At 37.6% G+C, this 25,139-nt stretch overlaps 1 protein-coding gene across 1 annotated transcript in view; it reads right to left on the minus strand.

Moving 5' to 3' along the window:
- SPOCK1 (SPARC (osteonectin), cwcv and kazal like domains proteoglycan 1) overlaps positions 1-25,139 on the minus strand; it is a 322,590-nt gene that overhangs the window by 202,396 nt on the left and 95,055 nt on the right. Inside the window, exon 3 of the mRNA XM_074883470.1 lies at positions 11,561-11,606. Coding sequence (XP_074739571.1) covers positions 11,561-11,606 — 46 coding nt within the window. The remainder of the gene's footprint in view (positions 1-11,560; positions 11,607-25,139) is intronic.

A 25,139-nucleotide genomic window follows, 5' to 3' on the forward strand; every position in this document is an offset into this window, starting at 1 on the left:
TATATTTTATTTTAGTTATTGTTCTTATCTCAACCCACAAGCTTTACTTTTATTTTTCTGATTTTCCTCCCTGTCCCACTGGGAGCGGGGAGGAGTGAGTGAGCGGCTGCGTGGTGCCCAGTTGCTGGCTGGGGTTAAACCATGACACAATTGTATGTCAGGCAAACTGTAGAAAAACCAGGAGGGAGGGAGAGAAACAAATGCATTGGCACCTACAGAAGAATGGATATTTTGCAGTTCTGCCATTAATGTTCAGGATGCAAGGTGGTGATGACTGATAAAATAAAAGATGGAAACGTTGCTTACAGAATTAATACACAATTATTGCATCACGCTGTCCTTTGAGATAGATAAATATAATCTGGATTTTGAGGATAAACAGGTCCTATGGGTTAGAGTGAATATACTGTAACTGTATAGTGCTAGAGTTTAGAACACAATTAACAAATAACAGTTACTTAATTCTTACTACTTATTTTTACTACCTATTTACCGATTGTTTAGGTGGCTTTATGGTCTACTGAGAGGGAAGCAGACACATTTTTTCCGAGATGTTTGTATTTAACATTATGAAAAGCAAGGGTTCTTCCCTTTCTCAGTTTTGCAGACTTCTGCAGCCTGCATCAGCAACCTTCCATTGGTTGGTTTTAAATACGAAAGGTCGTTACAAAGGTCCCCACCGAACAGAGAAACGGGCTTAGATGCTGGAGCCTTCACAGCAAAGATACATTTGCTCTTAGAGACTACGACATGCATTTTCTGATTTTTTGTTAAACTCCCAGCAATTAAAAGAAAGGAGAAACTCCATGAACGCATTGAGGTATCACATTAAAATAATTACAATAATGCTTACTCACATTGCATTAAAGATTGCTGTAATGTGCAATGATCCCTAGGATTGCTTATCTGTACATCCATTTCTCAGAGTTCTGTTTATCTGTTGTTAAGGATAAGATTAGTGAGGGACTAAGTGATTCAACTGCTCAGCTTATAAATTAAAGCTATCTCAGGAACACAACCTACTTATATTAACAGATTTGATTCTACTGTCTTGCCTTGCAGTTAAAGTGAACATGACAGCTCCAGATTTTGGGGCAGCACTTCATCTGTACACATGGCTCTCGTACGGCTAAAGAACCACTGCAAGGATGCACATACGTAAGACAACAATGCTGCTTACTAATCTCCCCTAAATAAAACAGATCAAATCCACAAACAGAGGTTTTGAGAAGGAAAATTCTCAAGTTTAAAATAACTTTCCAAATCACCAAGGACTGAAAATCTAGAATGAAAGCAATCAGATTAGAGCAGAAATAATACTATTTTGTGCAAATATGTTTAATCTGAAGCAATAAGAACAGGGAGAAATATAGCTGTAATTCAGTTAGTGGTCTGATGACCTGGGCACTTGGGTTTATAGCAGAAGGAGATTTAATTGCTAAATACACATTCACTGTCATGTTTTATCTAATGAATTCAAAGAGAACTGATGTTCATCCAAATGTTTAACCTTAGGGTTAGATCATGACCTTTATTCCTGCCTAGACAAAAAACCCCGCTAATATCCAAGTACCAAAACACCCATAGGAAGTTCTCCTGACTCTGTATTAGAAAGTAGGTGAGATACGGAGAAGCAGTCAGAGAAAACAGGCTGCCTTTTGCCAGTCCCTGTTTACATCCAGGGAGGTTTGCAAGCCTGTGACAACCATGGTTAGTATCTATCTGGAAGTTTATGCACATTACTCCCATCAAATGAGAACCTGTATTTTTTCAGGTGGTGCCAAAATGTCTGTCAAGGATACCGATTCATTTATTTTCCCTTCTTTGCTTTGACTGGAAATCTATTTTAAGAAATACCTTCTTCAGCACTTCTTCTGTGCTTTCAATGAAATTAGCTAGTTTCCATTAATCAAAATACAATCACAGAATCACAGTGCTAGAATGGCAGTTCTGGGAAGGATGCTGATTCCATTCCCCTTCTCCATAGCTAGACCAGCTATCAATGTGTCATTATCTGCAAGACATTTATCTAACACATTTCAGAACACCTTCAGAGACGGAGACTCTACATCCTCTTTAAAACATCTCTCCCAATGCTTAAGTACTGCTGTCATCACAAAGGCTAAAATTAATCTCCTTTGCTGCAATGTAAACATATTGCTCCCTGTTGTATCCACAACGGACGCAGAACAATTCCTCCGCTTTGCAGTTAATTTTATGTATTTGAAAATAGGATTTGTGGGTTGTTTTGTTTGTTTGTTTTCTCTCCACAGAGGAGGTGCTCCTCTCTTTCAGTCTTTCTTCACAGAGTATATTTTCTGCAGCTCAGATCATATCTGTTACTTTTCTCTGGGTTCTTTTCCAGTTGGTTCATATTATTCTAGAAGCCTGGTACTCAAATCTGGACAACATATTCCAGCCAAGGTCTTACTGGCGCTGACTAGAGGCGAAGGATTACTCATAGTTACATGTGCCAGTGCAACATTTGCCTTTTTTGCAACAGAATGACATTGTTGACTCATGTTCTATTTGTAATCCACTGTAATCCCCTACCCTTTTTCTCTGAATTTATTACTATCCAATTGTTTTTCATCCTGTTTTGTGCGGATGATTATCCTTACCTAACAACTTTGCATCTGCCCAGACTGAACTTTATCCTTTGTTTTCAGACCATTTCTCAAATTTCTTAAGAGTCTGTGAATTTTATTGCTGTGTTACATTTAATAAGCATACTAATTTCAACATCTACAATTTAATGGAAATGGTGGATAATACTGGACCAAAATAGATCACAGAGGAACCCTACTCAATTTATCCTTCCAGTCTGAAGTTGAACCATTGACAGCTACTACCAGAATGTAGTTTTCCAATTGATTTTGTACCCAGCTCATAATTATTTCTTTAGACAATATTTCTTTAACTTGCTTATAAGACAGTAATGTAAGCCAATGTCAAAAGCCTTATTAAAGTCAAGATATGTGATACTGCAACCTTATCCCTGAGTCCCAAGGCCTGTCAATGTCACAGAAGAAAATTAGTTTAGTTTGACATCCATACCAGCTTTATTCATCCCCTTATCTTCTCGATGCTAACAAATATTTGCTTTAGTATTTATTCTAGTATATTTTTTTCAGGATTTCAGGTTCAACTCACAGGATATAATTTCCTATTTTCTTCCTTTTCCTAACTTTCAAAAGTATGCACGCTGCTTGTGCTTTCCCAGTCTTCTACGATTTCATAAATTTTGAAAGATAACTTCTAGTATCTTTAAAATTATTTCAGCCAATTCACTTAACCCTTATATCAGTTTCAGCCAATTTGCAAATTTAGAATTTACTCAAGCCCATTCTTTCCCTGATCCAGAATTGTACGCTTCAGATGAAGATACTAACCACGATAGCCACCTGGTCACAGCTGATCTTTTAAGTGAAAGCCAAACAAAGACAGGTAACAATGCTTTGGTCTCAGCAATGCCTTTATATAAGCATCTCTCTCCACTGAGCAGTGAGCCATCGTTTTTCTTGATTCTTCTTTTCCTTGTAATACACTTGTAAAACATTGTTATTCTTAAATCCTTGCCCAAACACCTTATTTTACACTTGGCTTTCTGTGTTTGGGGCTACTGTTTGCGCTCCCTTAAGAGTTCAACCTAGTTGCACTTCCTTTATGTAACTTCTTGCCACTGCAGTCACTAAGAGCCTTATCATTAACCAAGCTCTTGGCTTTTGGGTAATTCACATTTGTGCCTTCTATACTGAGGAAATGCCAATTATCCTCATGTTTCTTCCTCTAATTTCTGCCTTGCCAATACTCACTTTACTGAAACCTAATTTTGAAATAATTTGTCTTTACTTTGATGTTCTTCTCATCCTAAAAATTCTGCATTATACCTTTTTATGGCCATTGTCACTCTGTCTTCTACTTTCATTCTCCACAGGAGTTCCTGTTTTTCAGTTGGAATCAAATGACAGTTAGTAATCACCTATTAACTCACAAACATATAAACGTGTTTAAATAGTGTGCAAATTACTCTTCTGACTGGCTAGTGATTTAAAAATCACTTTGACATGCAATATAAATCTAATGCTACACCATCCAATATTTAAGTCAAATAATATTTCAAAGCTGAAGATTTTACCCCCGATTGGTTTGGCCTCGTTAAATCAGAAGACAAACTGAAGCAGCTAGTTTCAACAATACACTGGGGTGTCTCTTACTGCAAATAAGGAAGGATGCTTTGCAGGTATGTATTTTCCAAACACGCTTCACTTTTAAAAGTTTAAGTAAGTTTCCAAAAATGAACTCCTATATACGGAACTGAAGCAAAGGGAAGGAGACCCCTGCTCACTAAGTGATGTCAATGAGAGCAGGGTTGGGCCCTGTGATATTCCCCAAAATGTATTTACTTCAATGGGAGCTGGATGAGCACGGGGAGGCATGAATTTCCCTTTAAAAATCATGTCTGCTTCACAGTCAGTGAAGTAAGAGGTATTAAAAGAAAGCCAGCACCATTATTGACAAAACTAACAAGTGTTCCCCAAGTACTAATAAAATACTAGACAAGCAACCTATCGATCATTGTCTTAGTTCAAAGCACATCAGCCATAATACAATCACAGACAGGGACCCCATCTCTGTCACTTCTGATGCCATATTTAATGACAAAATTGGTTCCTTACAAGCTTGGAAGAAATTTAATATGCTTCTAGCACATGAAGAGAACCGCATGCACCTGTTTGGAGAATATGAGCAACCATATGTGCTTGAAATGCATTTGATGGAAGATAGTACACTTCATGTGCTACATCTTAGCTATTGTTTTCCGTTGATTCAGTTAGCATGTTTTAAAATTGTACTGATTTACTGAAGATTTACAAACATAATTCATGTGCAGTTGTCCTATGAATAAGCCTCTAAAACTAATTCAACCACAGTCAAAAAATAAATTGCAAAATAAGTTATTCAATTGAAATCTGCCATCTGAGGCACAGCAATAGAAAACATTTATTATAAAACTAACATATATTTGTGGCTAGAGATGTGTACAGTACTAAACAACTGTCTGAAAGGAATTTATTCAGGCTTTTCTGAAAGAACATCTTAACTGGGCTAACAGAAAATTACATGTTCAAAAATAATTGCAGGTTCTATGATTTTCATCCTGCATCACAGGCTTCCCATTATCATCCTTTTTGTTTCCGAAGGCTTATGAATTTTAGGCAAACTTTATTCTGCACAGCTGCAGGAGGCCATTTCTGGAGTCTGGATTTGCCAATTAGACATGGGAAAGACATAGGTACAATTCAACATGGAAGGAGAGGAAATATGAATACCAATATATCCATCTCTAGATATAAAGCTCTAATTTTGACAAATTCACTTCCATGGGGCTGCTGGACTGTGAAAGTCATAGGCTATGCTATGCTGGAGGCCGCAATCCACTCACAAGCAGTGTTTCCTCTTCAAAAGTGAGGGTATTTTGCCAGTTCAGACTTTCATTAGTGCTCAAGGGGAATTCTTTGAAATGATACGAGTTCATGACTGTAATTAATAATGATAGTCGAGTCTACATGAGCATGTCTGACATGAGACTCAGTCATTGATAGGTCCAATTCAGACAGATGAAGACTTTCACACAGTATGCTGGAAGAGGGATTTGAGAATTTTTTTATTTCCCATGCTCCCCAGGCAGATAATGAAAGCCCTAAGAAATAATATCCCTGTCCGGACTTCTCAGTTACTAGGGAAGAGGATTGGGAATAAAGACAGTGAAAATAAAGACAAAGGCTGAAAGACAAGGGGGAAAGTTCAGACTATTTCTGATCAGTAGCTTCTTTTCCTGAGAAGCCCAGCAGCTTGGGGATTGCTATCACCAGCGATGGGTAAAATTTTACCATGTTTCTAGCCAGTCTCTTTGCCTCAGTGCAGGAGGCAAGGTCAAGGTAGGAGACTCAGGTCTGCTCAGCCCACTGCAATCAACTGACTGTGTCACAATCAAAATGGAAAGGGTGAGATTTGTACCTACTCGAACAGGCAATTCTACAGTTCAGTGGATGGTTTTAGGCACAGAAGTGGGAAAAAGCTCAGTGCTACAACAGAATCAAGTCTTTTCCCCCTCTGTGTCCTTGTTGTTAATAATAACGGCAGCTCAATGGTCTAAACATTTTTTGGATTCAACGCTTTTGTATCTGCAATACAAAGTGCATCCCATTACTTACACGGTTCCTATGTTCTGGGTAACGATGCTTTAAAAAGAGCCATATGGAAAGCAAATTGAACACCATTCCAAACTGTTTCCAGCACCTTTAAGCCTAACAAAACGTACTGTTATTTGTGCATCTTATAAAAAAAAAATAATATCATCTATTTGTCTGTACAAGAATTTACTACAGCTATTGAGAGGTGGCTTTTAGCAGAATTTTTCAATAACTTAAACTTCTTTTTTAACAGTTTTCACTTATAATAATACATAAAGTCTTAATGAGTCCATTTTCTAACAAGCCTGAATAGGTGCAGAATGTCAGACACATTTAATTACCATAACAAAATCTCTGACTTGAGAACGTTAAACTAAACTTTCTCCCCGATTCCCTCTTTTCTTTCTCCAATGTAGATGGAGAACACTAGGAAAGTATGTCAAGTTAGCTGTCAAGCTCCTTCAGAACTCTCAAACGACCTTGTCAGAAAAAAAAAACCACAACCCTTTGATTCATATTTTAAAATCCTGACTAACCTGCCCCTTCCACTCTTCTGCTTTCTGCCTTCTGCAACTCTGACAGAATTGAGTTCAATATTAATGATTAGCAATCATTTTCAGGCTATACGCTCTCTTGCCTTCTCCAGTCCAAATGCCTCGTTAGCTTGGTTCAGTTAGTAAGATGCTCACCTTTCTATTGGTTTCTCCTGGGTTCAAGATGAATAAAAAGCTGGGCTGGTAGCTAGGCTAAAAATAAATTCTGATCACTCAAGTACCCTCCAAGACGCAGCTGAACCATTCAAGTTGACTTCCCTTGAAAAGGCACGTTATGCAAAGATACTTCGTGTGACTCTAGGGGTTGTTTCAGTGGAAGTCATGTATGCTATTTTACAAAACAAGGCATTTCTTTTCTTGAGATGTACATGCAGATATTTCTCTCTGGATTGCAAGCAGAAAGCAGACAGCTTGATTACACTGCTATTGTTTTTAAATGCATAATTAAATAATTCAATCTGCTGAATAAAGCTAGCTTTTTTCTAGAAAAGTATACAGTTGGTTGGACCCAGCAGACTCTTCTTTAAAAGATGCAAATGAAGTACAAGCCTAGAAGCAGAACTCTGCTCATTTTCAAAACCTCTGACTACTGCTGGTTTTTAAATCTGTAAAGCATACTGAATCCTCCAGCTGCCTTGCGAGATCACTTCTGGCAGGTGCTAGCCACCTCAGTTACTTCTAAACCCTGCCCTTCCAGCTCCTTCATCGTGATTCTACAGTCTGGCTTCCAAATAAAGACTTCACAATTAGAATATTGAAACATGATTTTAGATTTAGAATTGAGAAATAGATTTTAAACATTAAAAACTTGTAAATCTGTCCCAAAGAGTGGGTATTCACACAAGTTAGCCTTAGTTTAGTGATGCTAGACTCAGATTCCCCATATAACCCAGAGAGAAGGGCAGTTGTCTGCTTTCACTCACCCACTGGAGAAGTTTTTTCTCTGCAATCACTGTAGGAAGAACTTTGGCACTGTGAGGTTAAAATCTGCCTTTGGGACATCTCTGAAAATAACAATTGTGTGGTGAGAACACAGAGCTGCTACTGAGTTCACAGGAGCAAGCTAGGGGTCCTCACCACAGGATCTGCACAGGCTCTCTGGATAGAAGAACCCTAAAGAATATAAAATAAAAGTTTTTCTATCTCCAAAATCATACAAGAGTATAAGGGGCATTTAATCACCCTAAAGCCAAAAGGAACAACGTGGAAAAAAATGTCAGGGCAGGGAAGGTGGAGAAGTAAAGACTAAAGACAGATTAAACAATTTTCTTGTATCTTGTACCACAGAAAACATCTAGAACAAATTCTTCTCACTATTCTTTTTTCTCTGTGTGGAAAACAATAGAAATTAAACCTGTGGTGGAAAACACCTGGAAAAGAGAAAGCAAACACTCCTTCCTTCATCTCAGCACTTCCTATTTAAACGGTACTCTCTCTATATACATGTATATATAGTATATACACATTTACACACATATATATGTCTATATGTAAATGCGAACTAAGGATTAGTCTTGCCAGCATTTGATTCATAAGGACCAAAGCAGCAACAGGATGTGATTTCTCTTCATTTTTTGGGTGACAACAACATGGGTGTCAGTGGCTAAAGACTCATGTGCTTCACATATACGTAACTAAACCAAGCAACAGTTTTCAAAGGTAATTTTTTTGTGTAAGATATCTCTTTAGAAAGGTATGAGTGGCTATTTTAACATTCTAGTCAGGGTGAATTTTACCACGGGCAAGAGTAGTGACCTCTTTGTCAAAAAGAATGACCTACTGGCCAAATAAAATCCATTTGTAAGATTTAAATGAGACAAAAGCAGTGCACAGATCTCTGCGCAAGGCAGAGTATCACGCTCAGACTGCGTTGCCTAGTCTGCATTCTACTTTCTGACGAAAGACTATCCATAGTCTTGGAGAAATTTTACACTAAGAGAAATGATCCTTTTCTTTGTAAAGAGACAGGAATCTTTAACAGATGTACAAGTCTTTGTATTGCTTCAAGGTATCCATGTGTGATTTTAGATTCTCTAAAACGATTTGTGTTTTTGCCCAGAGTCAGACATCTCAGTAACACAATGAACAAGACTGTTTTAAAGCATGTCAGTTCAAAATCTTTTTGCAATATTTTGCCAGGATTTACTTTTTTGTTTTTCCTCTTGGGAAGACAAGAGGGTCACAAGGCCTCTGAAAGTGGTAGGAGCATAAGTTCCATTTGAAGTCAATAGGATTTGTAATCCTAAATCCCTCAAATGCCTTTGAAAATCTCTGTGGATATATGCCTTGACAAAAACATCATATTTCCTTTTCCTTTGACACTGAAGTTCCATTTCCATAAAGACAGAGAATCTACACTCTTCAGCTCTAACATGTGTAAGCCCCCAATGATACTCTTGCGAGCTACCTACAGACAATACAAGGAACATGTTTGGCAGTGAAATATAGAAATAGATATAAAGTGAAATTTTCAAAAGCACCTTCAGAGACTTCCAATGGGTATCATCTTCTTAAACACTTTAGTAATTTTGAAGATTCGAACTCTCATCGGCAAATCTGCTCCCTTTTATGACTCCTGCTTGTAAAATAAATGACCGCCAAAGCTCAAATTGAAAGTGAATAAAGAAAGCATTGTGGTTTTGTCTCGTCCACTGGCCTGTCATTTATTTAGTTACCCCTTTATTCATTTGTTCATGCCTTTCCTTCTCCTTCTTAACTGACACACTCTCTTCTCATTTGTGGCATGATTCACAACTATAATTTCATACTACTTGATTTCCAGAGGCATGTTTTGCTGTAACAGGACTTGCCTTTTTTTTTTTTAAGCAGTTATTAAAAAATTGGCAACTAACTAAACTATTGGGCACCTCCTGCAATTATGCAACACTGATATTATCTAATATTTCTTCACCATTATCCACTGGTTAAATCTCAGTGACACCAGACACGAGTCATGCTTGGAGAAGGCCATTGACATTACAATTTGTTGTTTCCTTCTGTATACCTCACTGTGACTGTTTCACGATGAGCTTTTTTTTTTTTTTTAAAAGAAAAAAAAGCTACCTGCCTGCTCAATAATTTGCCTAAGCAATTTGCTTGCAGTAATACAATTTCTGAATGTACAATCACAGCAATTACATATCCAGATAGACACTTCACATTCTGAAGGGCAAAGGAAGTCTCACACTGTACTTGAATGCCACTTAACTTTCACCACAGGATCCAAAAGAAAGGAGGACTGTGCAATGGATCTACATGACTGAAATTCATTTGTACTGTATTTACCATGTACAGGATCATTCCTTTCTGAATGACAGAATGCCATTTTGAAAAAAATTCTAGGACACTGGTGTTCTGCAATTTCAGAGGCATGATGTTGAATAATGAACTAAACCTAGTCAAAGAAATTCAGGATCCTAAAAATGCCTTAAACAATGGAAAAAGTCTACCATCTACCTGTGATTTCACAGCTGTAATATCCTTGCCTCGTATGTGTTCTCAAGCAGGAGTTATACGAGCTTCACTGAACATTACAAACAGGAAAAATGAACAACTGTCAAAAGGCAAACAGAGAAGCTAACCGACCTGTGCTTTATATTGTGTGGTGTTATCCTCCACAAATCAAACAGCTGATAACTGGTTCTACCAAATGAAAAGAAGCTGTGCAAAATGTAATTTTTGACATTTGTCCTGAAAAAAAATACATTCTAGAAAGCTTTAAGAAATAATGAAGTATAAGACCCAAGTGGTTTCACAGCATACTTTTTGAGGGTGCTTTGGTATGGACTGTTACAGAATCTTAGTGTCAGTGACAAATATAACAAATAGCCAAGTTAAAGTACAATATTCTGATTTTAAGGACAAAATTATGGCATGCTATCAGTTTGCACAACTTTTGTATCTGTCTTTCAGAGGATGGACTGCTGAGATTTCTTTGCATACAGTGTTTTTTACTGACGAGACCTTAAGTATCAAATACAACCCATCACACCTAGCAACATCAGGGCTACTAGTGTTTCCAGCGATGTTCATCCATGCTATTTAGAGTGAATGTCTCTTACCATCCCATCTGTAAACTCTGTTGCTAGCTATGAACACCAAGCACAGAATGCCTGATAGGGAGTTGTTATCCGAGATCTCTTTTAAATTGTCAATTTGAAGTTCTTTTTCCTGGCATGGCTGTTGTTTCCAGCACTATCCTAGACACAACAATTAGAATATTTTTTATTGTTTTTTCTTATCCTTTGGTGGCTGGCCTGGAAATTGTTGAAGTACTGCCATAACTGAACAACTCACCAAGACAAAGCTCAAAATACCATTTACAGACTCTGTATCTGAATCAGTGGCATATATACAACACACATTTCTTTTGAAAACCAGGCCTGAAATTCATACATTACAACTGGCTTCAAAGAACTGGCCCCTTAAGTGTTAGCAAATGCAGTAATTACATTTATGGCATTCATTTAGCCAAGTTTTAATAAAAACCAAAACATACGTGAAGATACCTGTTTTAAATTGCATGTTAGACCAAGATTCATGGTTACAGAGAATCTTTCTAAGCATATATATAACCATTGAATATAAACTGGAATGGATGAGGATTAAAAAAACATGGCTGAAAAATACAGAGATGAGTCAAACACTTATACATAAACCACCTCAAACTGTGACTAAATTGGGAATGACATGGAAGTATGAATATAGCTCTTCACTAATGCATGGGACAGACAGAGGAAGAAAGGCATAAAGTATATGGGGTTATCACAAAATAGCAGAAGACAACCACAAAATGTGTACTGACTTTACCTTGATCAAAAGGCTTGTTTGGATTCCAGTTTCTGAAATAATCATCCTAAATGGGGAGGGAAAAAAAAAAAGGAAACTCAGGAAAAAGATAATCAGTGTTTTCAGTACAATTTTACATAACTAAACTACAAATGAATCAACTCATCTTTTGATCCTAACATTTTTAGTGCAAATCAGATAAGACTATCAACAGGTTGTGTCCTAAAGAGTAGTAAATGCATGCTAGAAATTAAAGACAAAAAAATTCCTTGGATTCAGCACTTTGAGTTTTTCTTCTGAATTGTTTTCCAAAGTATGCCCGTTATTAAATATATTCTGATCACTCTCTATTATTTCATATCAGTCTCCAACTTTTGACAACAGAGATAAGAGCATATTGTTCAGATAATGTAACATGATCCACATCATCCTGTTGTGGCAAAAGGTCAGCAAAGTAAATCCAAAAATACTTATATTCATTTGGACAGACGTAAACCACACCATTGTGAATGTACAGCAATACAGCAATAATATCATAAGCATTATACTTAAAGTACAGTAACATGCAGGAGAACTTGCATTGGACACTTTTGTCACTATTCCCACAATTAAATTTTCAAAATCTTCTTAAATCTGATGTAAAGATATTATTCTGCTGTGAGTCTTGTGGTTCTCTTCTACATAATTCTGATTGGACTTTAAAAGGAGAAGGCAGGAAGTGTCAGAGGGCTTGGCCAAATGATTATTCTGTTGCAAACGTGTCTCTCTGCAGAAAGAATGGAAAACTGCTCTGGGTGTTGGATCGATTTGTACTCTATGTACTCAGCAAATGTTTACCTGAAGGCAAAAGTTTCCCCCACTTCAGAGTGCCATCAACCCTAGTCCGGAAGAACTGGGATTCAAGCCCAACTGTTATATTTAGTTTCAGCATATTCTGTATATCTCACTTGTGTCCTCCTTGGGAGGACGTGATAACAAGAAGCATGGAAGATGTGATAACACTGTGATATTTTTCTGCATATTAATCTTTATTTACTTTTTAATATATCCAGTATTCTATATTCATTTCTTGAGGGCTGCCACTGAAGAGATGTCTTTATCAAGCTGTCCAGAATGACACCTAGATTTCCTTTTCCTCCCAGGAGGGTAACTGAAAACCCATCAGTGTGAATAAGACACTTAAATTATTTCTTCCATTGGGCTTTGTTTACCATTTATCTCCAGTACACTGAATTTCACATGCTCTCAAGCTATCCGGTCACCCTAACCTGGAATATTTTGGAGACCTGGAAGCCAGCACGTCTTACTTTCTGGGTTCAGAACAGCCCAGGGGACTGTTACAGGAGGAGTGGGGACTCTCCGTGTCCTCACTGAGCACTGGGAGATGTCCCTCGGGGCAGTGTCTTCCTTTCTGAACACTATGGCCAGCATGAGGAGCAGGAAGGACTAACGCTTACAGCACAGAGAGCTGCAGCCTGCTCGTCCCTGCCTGCTCCCGGGACAGGCAAGGATGGGCAAATGCTGCCTGTAATGAAGGGGGCTGGATGGAACTGTGCATGACTATCAGGAGGAAATGTATTTTCTTTCTCCAAGTATATTCATGCTTGGTGTCTATACTGACTTCATGGACAGTGACGATGTTCCACAATAATAACAAAGATTATTATTCATAATTTATTTCAGATAAATCAAAAATATCTACCCTTTTTCTTCAAAAACAGGGTTTGGAACCAGAAATAGAATCACAGACTTGCCTTTGAATTCCACAGCTTTGATAACACAAAAAATCCCTCATGGTTATACAATGCTTTGTAATTGATTACGATGTACTGCTAAATTCACCAAGCATTAATCACTTTTCAGAATGTGTTGGGTTTTAAGCTTCTAGAGCAGAGTAATTTTTTTTCCAGCAACAAAATATTCTTTTCTTGCCAGCTTACATTTTTTCCTAGGTGTTGCTTTGCTGCTGGGTTTTCAGCATCAGAAACTGTTAAATAATTCAAATCCCAAGAAAGATTTCTTATGCTGTTGGCATATGGAATCAGTTTTGAAATAAGGATTGGAAAGGGGGTGTATCTCAATTTCAGTGTCAAAGGAATATTTTACAAAAAAAAATGCACCTTCCTCACAAAAAAAAAAACCAACTATAAAACACCCATCTCCTCTGTAAACCTATTCTTTGTCCTTTCTGCCTTTATGCAGACCTCTTTAGTATTCCTTTTCGAAAATTGAAACTATAGTTTCAGGCATATTCTAAATAAATACAGTATGGTAACATAGGAAAATACACAAGAAAAAAATATGGAAAAAAACCTAAAAAGTAGACTAGAGAAAACCTTTGAGATTTTCAATATATAAAACTCATTATTATTTATAGGAGTAAATAATGACTATACATACATTAGAGCAATACAGTCAATAGCAGTTCAAAATAACTTATACCAGTTGGACAACAGAAAATATAGCACTAGAGTTTCAATTCAACATTGATACCAACAAGAACTGTAACCGAATGGTTATGGCACTATAAAGGTGAAATTCACCCTGTAGATATGGCTGAGCAGAAAATCTATGTCTCATTTAAATACCACCTAAAGCTCCGACTTGAAAAATAGACAGGGCTTTGTGTTAGTATTCTGCAAGGTGCTGAAATTTATACATTAACCTGAAATTACTTTTGTTAGGAGGAGGAACTCTTAACATCTCCCAGTGGATGCAGAAAAACAGCATGCTGACACAGCAATACACAGTGCCTAAACATGACACTGATTTCCAGGTGTATATCATCCCATATATATATAAAATATACAATCAGCTTGATTGAAGAGATTTAACATCCCTTCAATAAAAGAGCTTCCTGACAAAAATGACTGCACAGAAATCTAGGCGTCTCGGAGCTTTCTACTAGGACAGATACTAATGTGCTTAAAATACCTCATGCCCGCTGTAACATATGAAACTATTATGTCATTTTAACATTAACATGTTAATAAATATTAACACTTTAATAATTAACATGTATCCATACATTTAATTTATAACAATATTAACAGTTGATTGTAGAAGTTTGAAGTATAATATGAATTATGATAATGATAATTTGCAAATACTTTTATTCACTCTATGGATATTTACAAGTTAAAAGTGAAAAACCTACCTCAACTTCCTGAATACGTAAGCATTACAAATGAGAAAAGAAAAAAGAATGAAATAAAACAATATAAAAATATGTTAACATTCATCAATTTTCTCCTTGGCGACCTTTTAAATGTGAAATCACTTATTCCAGATAACCTTCACCTCCACATGAAATAATTTTCTCTCTTTTCTGACCCTTCCACCAAATGCCATTCTATTAGCACATCTCTCTCATAGAGCACCAAAACAAGGCACTTTCATTTCCTTTTGGCTGACAAAACCACCAGAAATTGTTTTTTCATACGCTCGTCTGTTACATACCTGATATAAGAATTTTTTTTTTTTTCCTAGCTGACTTTAAAGACTATTTATTTGATGGACTTTGAAGGTAATGCAAAACCAGGCATGGATCCACTTCAGTACAAGAGGTGACAGCAACTGGGAAATACTTTTGCTGAACAAATATTTAAAAATATCTTTCTCCTTGCACAGAACTCACACTATGAAGCTTTTGCCTATGGTTCAGTGGCTGCATATGACTAAGTCAATCTTTTAATTAACTGAAGGGACTCTGCACACCTAAAATCATGCATGAAAAGAGAAGAATTGATACCGCAAACCAAGACTGGATCTGACTCCCTTAGCTAAACCCAGAGTTATACAAATGTGACTTGGCCTCTTCACACAGCCAGGAATAACCGTGAACCCCAAACCCTAGAAGTCGCCTGTCCCTCTCACAGAGCACAGACACACTGAGGGGAATGGGATGGAGCTTCACCCCAAGTTCTGTGACTCCAGGTCCCTGATGGACTCAAGAGTCTCACATCACAGGTAAATACTCAGCTTCCACTTCCAGGAAAAGAAATCTGACTCCTGTCAAACTGGCCCCAACCCAGATCTTGAGGAAATGTTGAATCCTGGCAAGATTCCTTTTTTCTGCCACCTTATAAAGTCTGCTGCCTGCCTAGGATAGACATCCACCTGGGAGAGCAAAGCAGATAACCCGAGACAGTCACTCACCCAGAGAACAGCTCACTTTTGACATCCCCTGACCTAATTCAATTGCAAGACTTGGGACAGGAGCTGTCTTTTCAGTTCTGTATCTGTTCATCACCTAGCATCATGGAATCCTACTTCAAGATTTTACCCTCAGGAAATTTAACTAAGAAATAAGTTATGATCATAACAAATGAAAAAATTTTAGAAAAGCAAATATAAATTGCTAGACTTGAGCTTCAGCTCTTTATTGCATTTTTATTGTTTTTATTTGAGCAATCAAGAGATGAGATGAAACACATTTTGAGGTGATTTAAATCCATTTTACATCATGCATAAGTTACTCTTTCTTAACAAAAGCAAAATATTGTTTTATCGTTCAATACAAATTGTCAAATCAAGCCAACTTTGATATGCCATCAACAAAGTCAATCAAGAGTATAATCGTATGTTAAACTGAGTATACAAAGGGCATATTAAAAAGTTCCTAGTTCAAAAGCTCCCAAAAGTTTTCTTACTTTCTTACAGGCAGAACTATCAAAAACCTCATTCATCAGAACCCAAAGATTCATCAGAATTCATGGACTGGGTTCTGATTTGCAAAAATCAAACCTTGAATGAGACCTGGGTGTGAGACAATTTCCTGTTAAGTCACATCAGAAAAGTTAACAAATACAAGTTGACCCTAAGATCAGTACATTAATATGTGACTGCTCTTCTCTCCTGTTACCCTCCGTATCACTACAATAACAGTAACTAATGGTAAAACCAGATTTATCCTCTCTTCCCCCCCAACTAAGAAAGTAAAAAACAGCTGCTTGTTCTCCTGAAGTTTAAGTATTTAAGTTATTCCCACCAAACCTACTCTATTGACACTTTTTGGTTTAGTTATTACCTAAAGACTTAATATTTTGAAGGAGTTAATGAAGCATGGTTAATTTAACACACAGGCACTGTCTATACTTAGTTTATTTACTTGTCAAAAAGAAGCTCTTACAAGATACTCTTGTTTATAAATAGAGTCAAACATTAGCTAAATGGGTGCATAAATATTTATATTTTGTACCACTAACTGAGCTTATAAGTTATTTGTATGAATCAAGCAGAAATAAGATGCTGACTGAAAAAACTCCACAGAAAATCCCCCTTATTTTGTACCTTTCAGAACAAGCTCAGTTCAGTGTCCTCCTCCAAGGCCTAGGAAGATCCCACTGACCTGGACGAGCCCGCAGGGCACTCATCACTGATCCTTCCTGAGGAAACTCTTGTACAAAGGGCATAACCCCAAGGACTGTCAGATAACCTTTTGGAGGTAATCTTCATTCCCAGCTCATCCTAGCCAACAAGGGCTTAAATTTCTAAGTATCTCCAGGAAGGACGTTTATTAACACCTGTCTGCAGCCTGCTTAGTATTTTCCTCTTCTGTTCTCAATCTATGATTAAACCTTTTACCCTGATAAAGACCAGCTGGGAAAAGTGGTAATTCCCAGCTCATTGCTTTTTTAGAATTAGCTCCAGAAAGATGCAGCTGCATTTTCTGCCTCTCTACCTTGCACTACAGAAGATCATTCCATGATCCAACATGAGCAGTGTTAAAGCACCAGCTGCTGCTTGCTAAAGTCAATCTAGCCTGTATCATAAATATCCCCCCAAGGCCTATTGTCTGTTTTAAGCAAATAGTTTGTGTCAGCAAATTACACATCATTTATTTATTTATTTAAGAGGAAGAGAAGATATTTCACCCACCGACTACTTCAGTGAATAAAGATTTCCCAATGGTAGCTAGTGCCCAGAGCCTGCATAAGTGTCAAGAGCTGACTCCAAACTCTTAAGCACATGAAGACATCTCTAACCACCTCTGAGCTCGTGCTCTCTCTCCTGGGAATCAGAGAATATGCATCCAAACAGGATGCTTTTGCTTAGGGAATTAGCAGTGTGTGTGCTGTGGATATTTCATTTTGAAGTTGGTAGGGGAAATCTTTGAAAAGTTTACTGATACATTCCTGGCCCTTCTGGGAACTTTAAGGGTTTAATTAAAGAGCTAGCAACATTAAGTGGTGAAATTGAAAGAAACCACTCCAGACTGAAGCAGTACCACATGGAGTGAAAGGTGTGGGCACATCACGACCTGCCTACAATACTGTAGCTAAGCCACTAATAAAAATATAATTAAATGCTTTAGCCTAGAATGAAATGGTATAAACGATTCACACTGGACTCATATAATGCTAAATACAATAATACCTGTTTATTAATAACAGTATAAAATACACAAATACGTATCCCAAATAAATCCCAGCTATGTCTGGCATAGAAAAGATCCTTGACCATGTATTGCAATCTCAGATGTCCCATAACACTCAAATTCTCAGCACATGTACTTTTTGTTCAGCTACCACTAACGTGCAAAAACAAAAGTCTTCTGCTTAATATGGCCCCGAATGTTACTTTTTTCTTAGTTTCATAAATTAAAAGGGGTTTTTTTGGTTGGTTGAGGTTTTCTGTGCTATATCAAGAAACAAGATTTGTCACTCCTGTTTTACTGGAAGACTTTTCCAGAAGTTTCCTTAGGCAATACTAAGAAAGTGGTAGGCAAAACTCTCAGCACAGGCTTTCTTTACCTACAGTCACAATGATTCTTTGGGGTGGCAAAAATTTCAGAAATAAAATTTTAAAATTTGAAAAAAAATTGGTAAGTTACCACTGAGCCCATGTCTGCCAGAATAAGAATTCTCATTCTTTAGAGCTCAATCATATAGCCTTTTACACAGAAATCTTCCAGCTGCTCTATTGTTTTTTTTGTGGGTTTGGGGTTTTTTTGTGGGTAAAAAGACAAATATAGCAAGAATTAAAAACATTTCTTAAAAAACCCCAAACCACTCTTTGTTTATCCATAAGAATGAAGCCAGAGAGTATGTCTACAATGTTGAGGGCAAACAGATGCTCATTTACTCTGCTTGTGCTTCAAGCAGGATGAATGAGGGCCAGCTGTGAGCCAGAAGCTATCGAGCTGCTTTAGTACAGCACTGTGCCAGCATACACAGCTGATGTATTTGGGTGGCTGGAACAATCACACAACTGTCTATGCTAGCTTGTGCTGAAATACCCAAAACTGAAACAAAAAGCTTTGGTTTGATTATTCTTTGCTGTCCCTTTTAGTAGACTAACTTTAGAAATACATTATCACTTCTGCCTGAACTCTTCCTCTCATTAGCATGTGCTAAGAAGCCTGTTCTCCCTGCCTAGAGTTAAATAATTCTTTCTAACTTTACTTTCATCAAGTTTTTCACACTTTAGTATGTCCCACCAGCTACCTCAGGTTATGCTGCAAGCATTAAAGCTCTCACAAGCCCAGAAAGGTAAAAGCTCAGGAGTCTTCCAAGGCATGGGTTCACTGATTCTTGTTGCATTGGATGTGCCGTACTGTCACCAATGTTACAACTCCAAGACCAGATTGAAAAACCAGAACACTACTTGGTTGCTTACGTTGTAAATTAACAACACACAATCACTAGCTACAGTGCCTCAGCCACACAGAACTGTCTTAGAGGCTCTACAGAGGCACATTCAATGCATTTTTTTCTCCAGTCATGAGTTCCCCTTCCATGACCTTTGCTGAGAGCCTCCACTGGGGCTATCAGAGAGGCAGCAAAGGGAGGGAGGAGTTGGGGTGGAGGGAAGAGGGGCAGTGCCATACTTCTAGCAAGGGCTGAGGATCAGACGTGGTGTCGTGAGGATTTACCATCTCGGCTGAAACAATTTGCTCAGACAAGCAGATCCTGGGGCAATCTGCAGGGAAGCTCAATAGTTACTGACCCCTAAACAGATTTGTAAGGCCCTATTCTCTCCAGCTTGGTCCAAGACACTTGAGAGTTTCTGATTTCTTTGGTTACTCTCCGATTACACCCCAATGCCTACAGCATGTTTATGTAAATCTTTACTTAACCAGAACTCCTCATCCATCTCCCACAACAAACACAGCTGATTCAGCTTCTGAACATCAGTCAGGGATCCCAGTGATAGACAGTAAATTAAATTTATAATCACTTATTCAAAAACAGGACTTTTGAGGAGGGAAGGTATAGGTGGCAAAATAGAAGAGAAGTAAAAAGAAGACGACAGCACCAGAATTCTGGGGCCAGGAGGACTGAAGCTCCACAAGGTGCAAGAGATCCAGACTGCAGCAGCTGTTTGTGGGCTCCTCACCAAGGAGCTCCCACCCAAGGAGCCCAGCCCAAGCAGGGTGGCACAGCGTAGCAAAGCTGAGTGCCCTCATGGGAGGCCAGAGAACAAAAGCACTTCAGTAAAGTTAGCTTGAGAGGTCCCTCTGACAAAACGATACTTGGCACTTGTACTATCTGTTGTGGAATTTATATAACCCAGTTGGAAAACAAAAGTCTGTCACAGAACCTACTCAAGTCAATGGACTTACACTGTGTCTTTAGAGGACTGGGAAAATACCATCAAGACCAATGGGATTTTTACATCTCAGCTAGAAAAAACACAAGCCCTCTCTCTTCCCTATGAGCTTTGTGCTGGTCCTCAGTTTGACCCGCGAAGAACTACCTGAATTGTGCAGCAGCAGCTTCAGCACAGAGCACAGATAGAAGCAGCCCTGGGAATCGTTAGCTCCCACTTTCACAGACTGAGTAGCACCTCCTCGAACAGGAAGCAAGAAGCAAAGCCAGAGATTAGACAAATACAATCCCCCTCCTTTCAGGTGGAATTCCTTAAAGCAGCATTATTTCTGATCTCTGAACTAACACTACACATGAATTAGCAACTCGGTAGCCAGGCTAAGTCACTGAATCTAGTGATCCTTCCAAGGTTCCAACTACCGCACAAAATTAACATGAATGCCTGCTGCGTGAATTGAAGATTCACAAATTGAGAACCTGGCCTAGTGTTTTCTCACATGATCATTTGCTTGTTTTCCACTTACCAAAACCACTGTGCCTTTACCTAGGATTATTATTGTGAATATTGGTGAAGAACAGCACCCTGCAGGTTCTCTCTATATAGACGGAGAACAGCACTGTTAATAAATCATATTCTCAACAGGTGTAATATTTAAAACATACCTTGAAAAGAGAGCTACTAAACTCTTCCCACATCTTAATTTTCATTGAAAGATTCAAATTACATACTTAGAAAGCAATTGTTTTTAGGCAGCTTGAAAGCCAAACACATTAAGCTTGAAGGTTATAAAGCCATTGGCAATGTTACTTCACTTTCAGCATTCTTGTTGCTTTGAGAGTACATTTGCAGTAGCTGTTTGTGACAGATTCACTGGCCCTTTTTAGCTGAACATTTGGGGTCTGTATCTGGAGAACATCCACATGAAAGAACCCTAATGCTACCACTGCTTTCACACACGAGAGCTGCTTTACAGTGAATAACAGTTTACATAATGATTAAATACACAGCTATTTATTGTTTTATTTTACAAGAAGTCTTCAGAAAACTGTTCTGAGTCATGTGATTATTTTTTTAAATAAATTATAAGAATAATCTCATTATGAGATAAAGCGATAATTCTCCTAATATCAAAGTTATAAAAGCTATGAATACAATCATACTGATATTCCACTTAGATATACAAATCCTCATGGTTAAAACACACAAGGGAACAAACAGCAGTTGAATAAAATTAACTTGTCTAACTTTGATATTTACTGACACAATTTTCTGAGACCTATAGAGACAGTTAAACTAGTTACTATGTCCTAAGTCTTTAAAATTACTTCTTTAAATGCATAACTAATAACTGGAGACTATGAATTATGTTAAATTATGAACAATGAACTGTCCCTGGGAGCACACAGGCATTTGTATTTCATTTGTAGCTTTGAGAAAAATCTAGCTCCAAGTATTGCTGAGAAAAACCCTTCCAAAAGGTGAAATCAAACTAGCCATGCTGCTGTTGAAAAGGACAACTTGGCAGCCCTTTAGCCAGTTTTAGACAGTATTTGAAATTTCATAGAACTGCGTCAGGAAAAAGCAGTCATATTTAACTTGTCTATGAAATAACCAGTTGCTGACTGTGTGAGAGAGTTGTACACATTTTCAGATCAGAAACCCCATGAGCCATTACAAATGTGTGGTTTCCATTCCAGTTTGTAATATCATTTCGTTAATTGTCTCTGGCATTTTATCCATTCTAAAAAAATGGACACAACATCAAAAATCATTATGCAAAACTGACAGCAATCTTAATGGAAACAAACGAGCTAAACACTTGCAGCAGTTGCTGCAAACAGAAATGCTGTCCTCCCTCGAGAAAGTGCTCCTCACTTTATCACCAACAATTTGAACATATAGTAGGTTATTTTGAATGCCTTGATTGGTTTATAAAAGTTATCATGTGCTGAGGTTTTCTGTGATAGTTGGGGCTGGTTGATTCAAGTAAAAGCCCTCATGACTCTTGTTTTGTTACTGACAGACTTGTGTTATCTCTATCCATTTCCTGAAAAGTCATAGGAGGTGCATGAACGTAACATTTTACTGATGGAACCTCATTAATCTATTGAGCTGAAGAAATAAAACAGACTATTCTGAATATTAAGAAACTAATTTCTTGTGTCAGCTGTAAAGTAAAAATAACAAAAAGTTACCTTTCATAAATGATTGCTACTTGCCATCTAGTTGAAGCAATAGTATTTTGGAGATAAAAAGTTTTTTCTGGAATGGTATTTAAAAAGATTTAGCTCAAATGATCAATAAAAAAAAGAAAAAAAAAAAGATAAAAAGGCCAAAGAAACAAAATATTCTGGTTCAGGCAAAGGATAGCTAAACTGCAGTAATGGCTCCAGTGGGATTTAAATGCCAAGGCTGTTAGCGTCCACAGTACAAAGATTTCCATATGCATTGATCCTACTTTATTTTAGCAGAAGACAGCACCTGACTGCCCAATTTGTGCATAATTTGTTCTCAAGAAGTCCACAGAACCCTGTCCAAAGGCGGCAACTTCAGATCCATGCTGAACATTTTAAGCCACACAAGTCAAACTAGAGTTCCACTTGCATCTGCAATGAAAAAGATGATCTAACAGCTTAATTTGCACACCTCCATTTGCTAGCAAGAGCCCTAGCTAGCAAAGGCAACATCAGTATTACTGGATAAAGATTTTACTCCATTGTCAAACCATCTTCCCCTCAAGCAGGGAGCTAGTTAGACCCCTCACACCCTATACACTAGGCTCAGACCTGCTCACCCCAAAAGTCCTGTTGCAGATGCTACATCGTGATATCAGTTACAAGTCGATATACTAACGAACATCATTACGTCAGCTATACTCAGACTGTGTTTCCATTTTGCTTCTGAATCATGACAAACGAGTGAGCAGAAAGATTTAAACACAATACACTGGTGTTACATGACTTCAGAAACTTTGAACATTTTATTTATGCTTTCATTGGTTCTCGATCATTTAAAATTCTTAATTGTGTACACAGGGAATTTCAGACAGTACACACTCCAGAAACAATATTCAGTATGAGCATTGCCAATTACTGACACATGTTCAGAGTTGCTCAGAAAAGGATAAATTAAAAATATGAAATATATATTGCACGAAGCTTCCATAGCTGTGGTTATGACGATAAAGCAACATTCAAACTAAGTTCTTCTGACCAAACTGAGAAAACTAAGTGACCTTTCATTTTTTACAGTAGCATGCTTCTTGGATCAAGGGCAGACATCTGAAAGAGTCTCCTGTAGGGAGATATAATGCACTCTTGAACTTGCCAGAACACGCGCCTCTGTGCGTCAGCAATAAAAGGTCAGTATGTAGTGTGGCACGGCATGGAATGAACAATGACATGAGAAAGTAAGATGTAGCAAAACTTTATTTTACAGTCTTAGGAACCTTCTGACCAAGCGGCCATGGCTCAAGAGAATATATAGCTTCCAGATCTCAAAAAGGCATTTTTGAACTGTTCTGCTGTAAACAGAAGTATGTTCCTGATCTCTAGACATTACGGTTGCTGACTGTTAAAGGGATTAAATCATGAAATGGATCTAAAGCAAGGGAAAACGGCTCTTTCACAAAGAATAGAACCTGAAAAAACCCAGCATTGAGAAATATCTGAAGAGTACTGAGGGTCATAAAGACTTCTTTAGGCACAAGAGATCCTTTGAATTTTGATCACTTGTAATTTTACACCTGAGGTCTAGTAAAAACTGGCTATTTAATTCTAACAACTGAGAAAATAGTTCAAACATGCAGTGTAACTGATCTCCAAACCTTACAGATGTAAAATCAGAGGAAATATGTATCTTAAAGAGCAGCTGCATTTACAGAATACAGAATTATTAAGTGTGATGATGATCTCAAGAAACATGCTAATTTGAATCCTCCCTCCAGCCCAGACACACATACAGACATTTACTATGAATTTCACCCATCTATTAAGATTACAGTGAGTAAGCCTCAACATTAATCTCTTATTCTCAAAATACTCTTCTGTTCTCTATTCAACACCATACACATTTTTTACTAACCCTTTTCTTGGTTCCATGGACTGTAGTACAGACGTTTGAGGCAGGTTCTTTACAACTAATCTGCCCAGTTGTGGGAAAAAAAACCCACCAACATCTTTGTTTCTTTCTGTCTTTAGTGACGTAATTAATGAATATATATGCCTTAAGTGCTCTTCATATACAATTTTTCATGCTGCTAAGTCAAAGCCTCAACTTTATTTGGTAGTGTCACAAGCTGTGGAAAGCTCTAAGAGTTTCCACCAAAATAAGATGTTTTACTTGCAAATTAATAATGCAAATTTCTTTAATAAACACCAGTATTCACCCAAGCTAAGAGCTGAGATCTAGAGTCACATTTCTATTTGCTTCAATATATACAAGAAAGGCCTTAGAGAGAAGGTTCATCCTAACAGATTTCAGCAAAAGGAATGAGACAGGAATCTACCCTCTAAGAAAAATGTCCTGAAATAGTTCAATCTCACCTTTATTAAATATTTGTTGTTGGAGACAGACACAGATTTAGCATTATCTTCACATCACCCAAACATCATCTCTTCCCTGATTTTTAGCTCCCTTCTGCTTCCATTGAAGGCAAAATCCCCTGCTGTCATGTCCTAGGGAAGGTGATTTCCTGAATTGCTGAAGTGGTTGGGAAACCAGGAGGTGGCTTTTTCTCTTGGTTGTATAAACCAGAATGAGAGTGGGATTTGGGTAGTGTTGAGGAACTCAGAGAAAACATTCTGAGATATCCCAAAAAGTAAGAGCACCTTAAAAATATATCCACAAAAAGATGACTTGAAACAGTGCAAACACTACAAGATTTAAAATACTAAACTACCTGGCAATATAGCATCATTACAATCATGCATAGAATTAAGACATGGTTTTAGTAAGGCAGATAAAACAATAATGTCTATTTGTAGGTCCTCTAAAACAGCTTAAATACCTAAGAAAGCACAATTTGGAAATTATACTTCAAACCCAG

This window comes from Strix uralensis, chromosome 14, assembly GCF_047716275.1.
Source record: "Strix uralensis isolate ZFMK-TIS-50842 chromosome 14, bStrUra1, whole genome shotgun sequence".
In the NCBI taxonomy this organism is placed as follows: Eukaryota; Metazoa; Chordata; class Aves; order Strigiformes; family Strigidae; genus Strix; species Strix uralensis.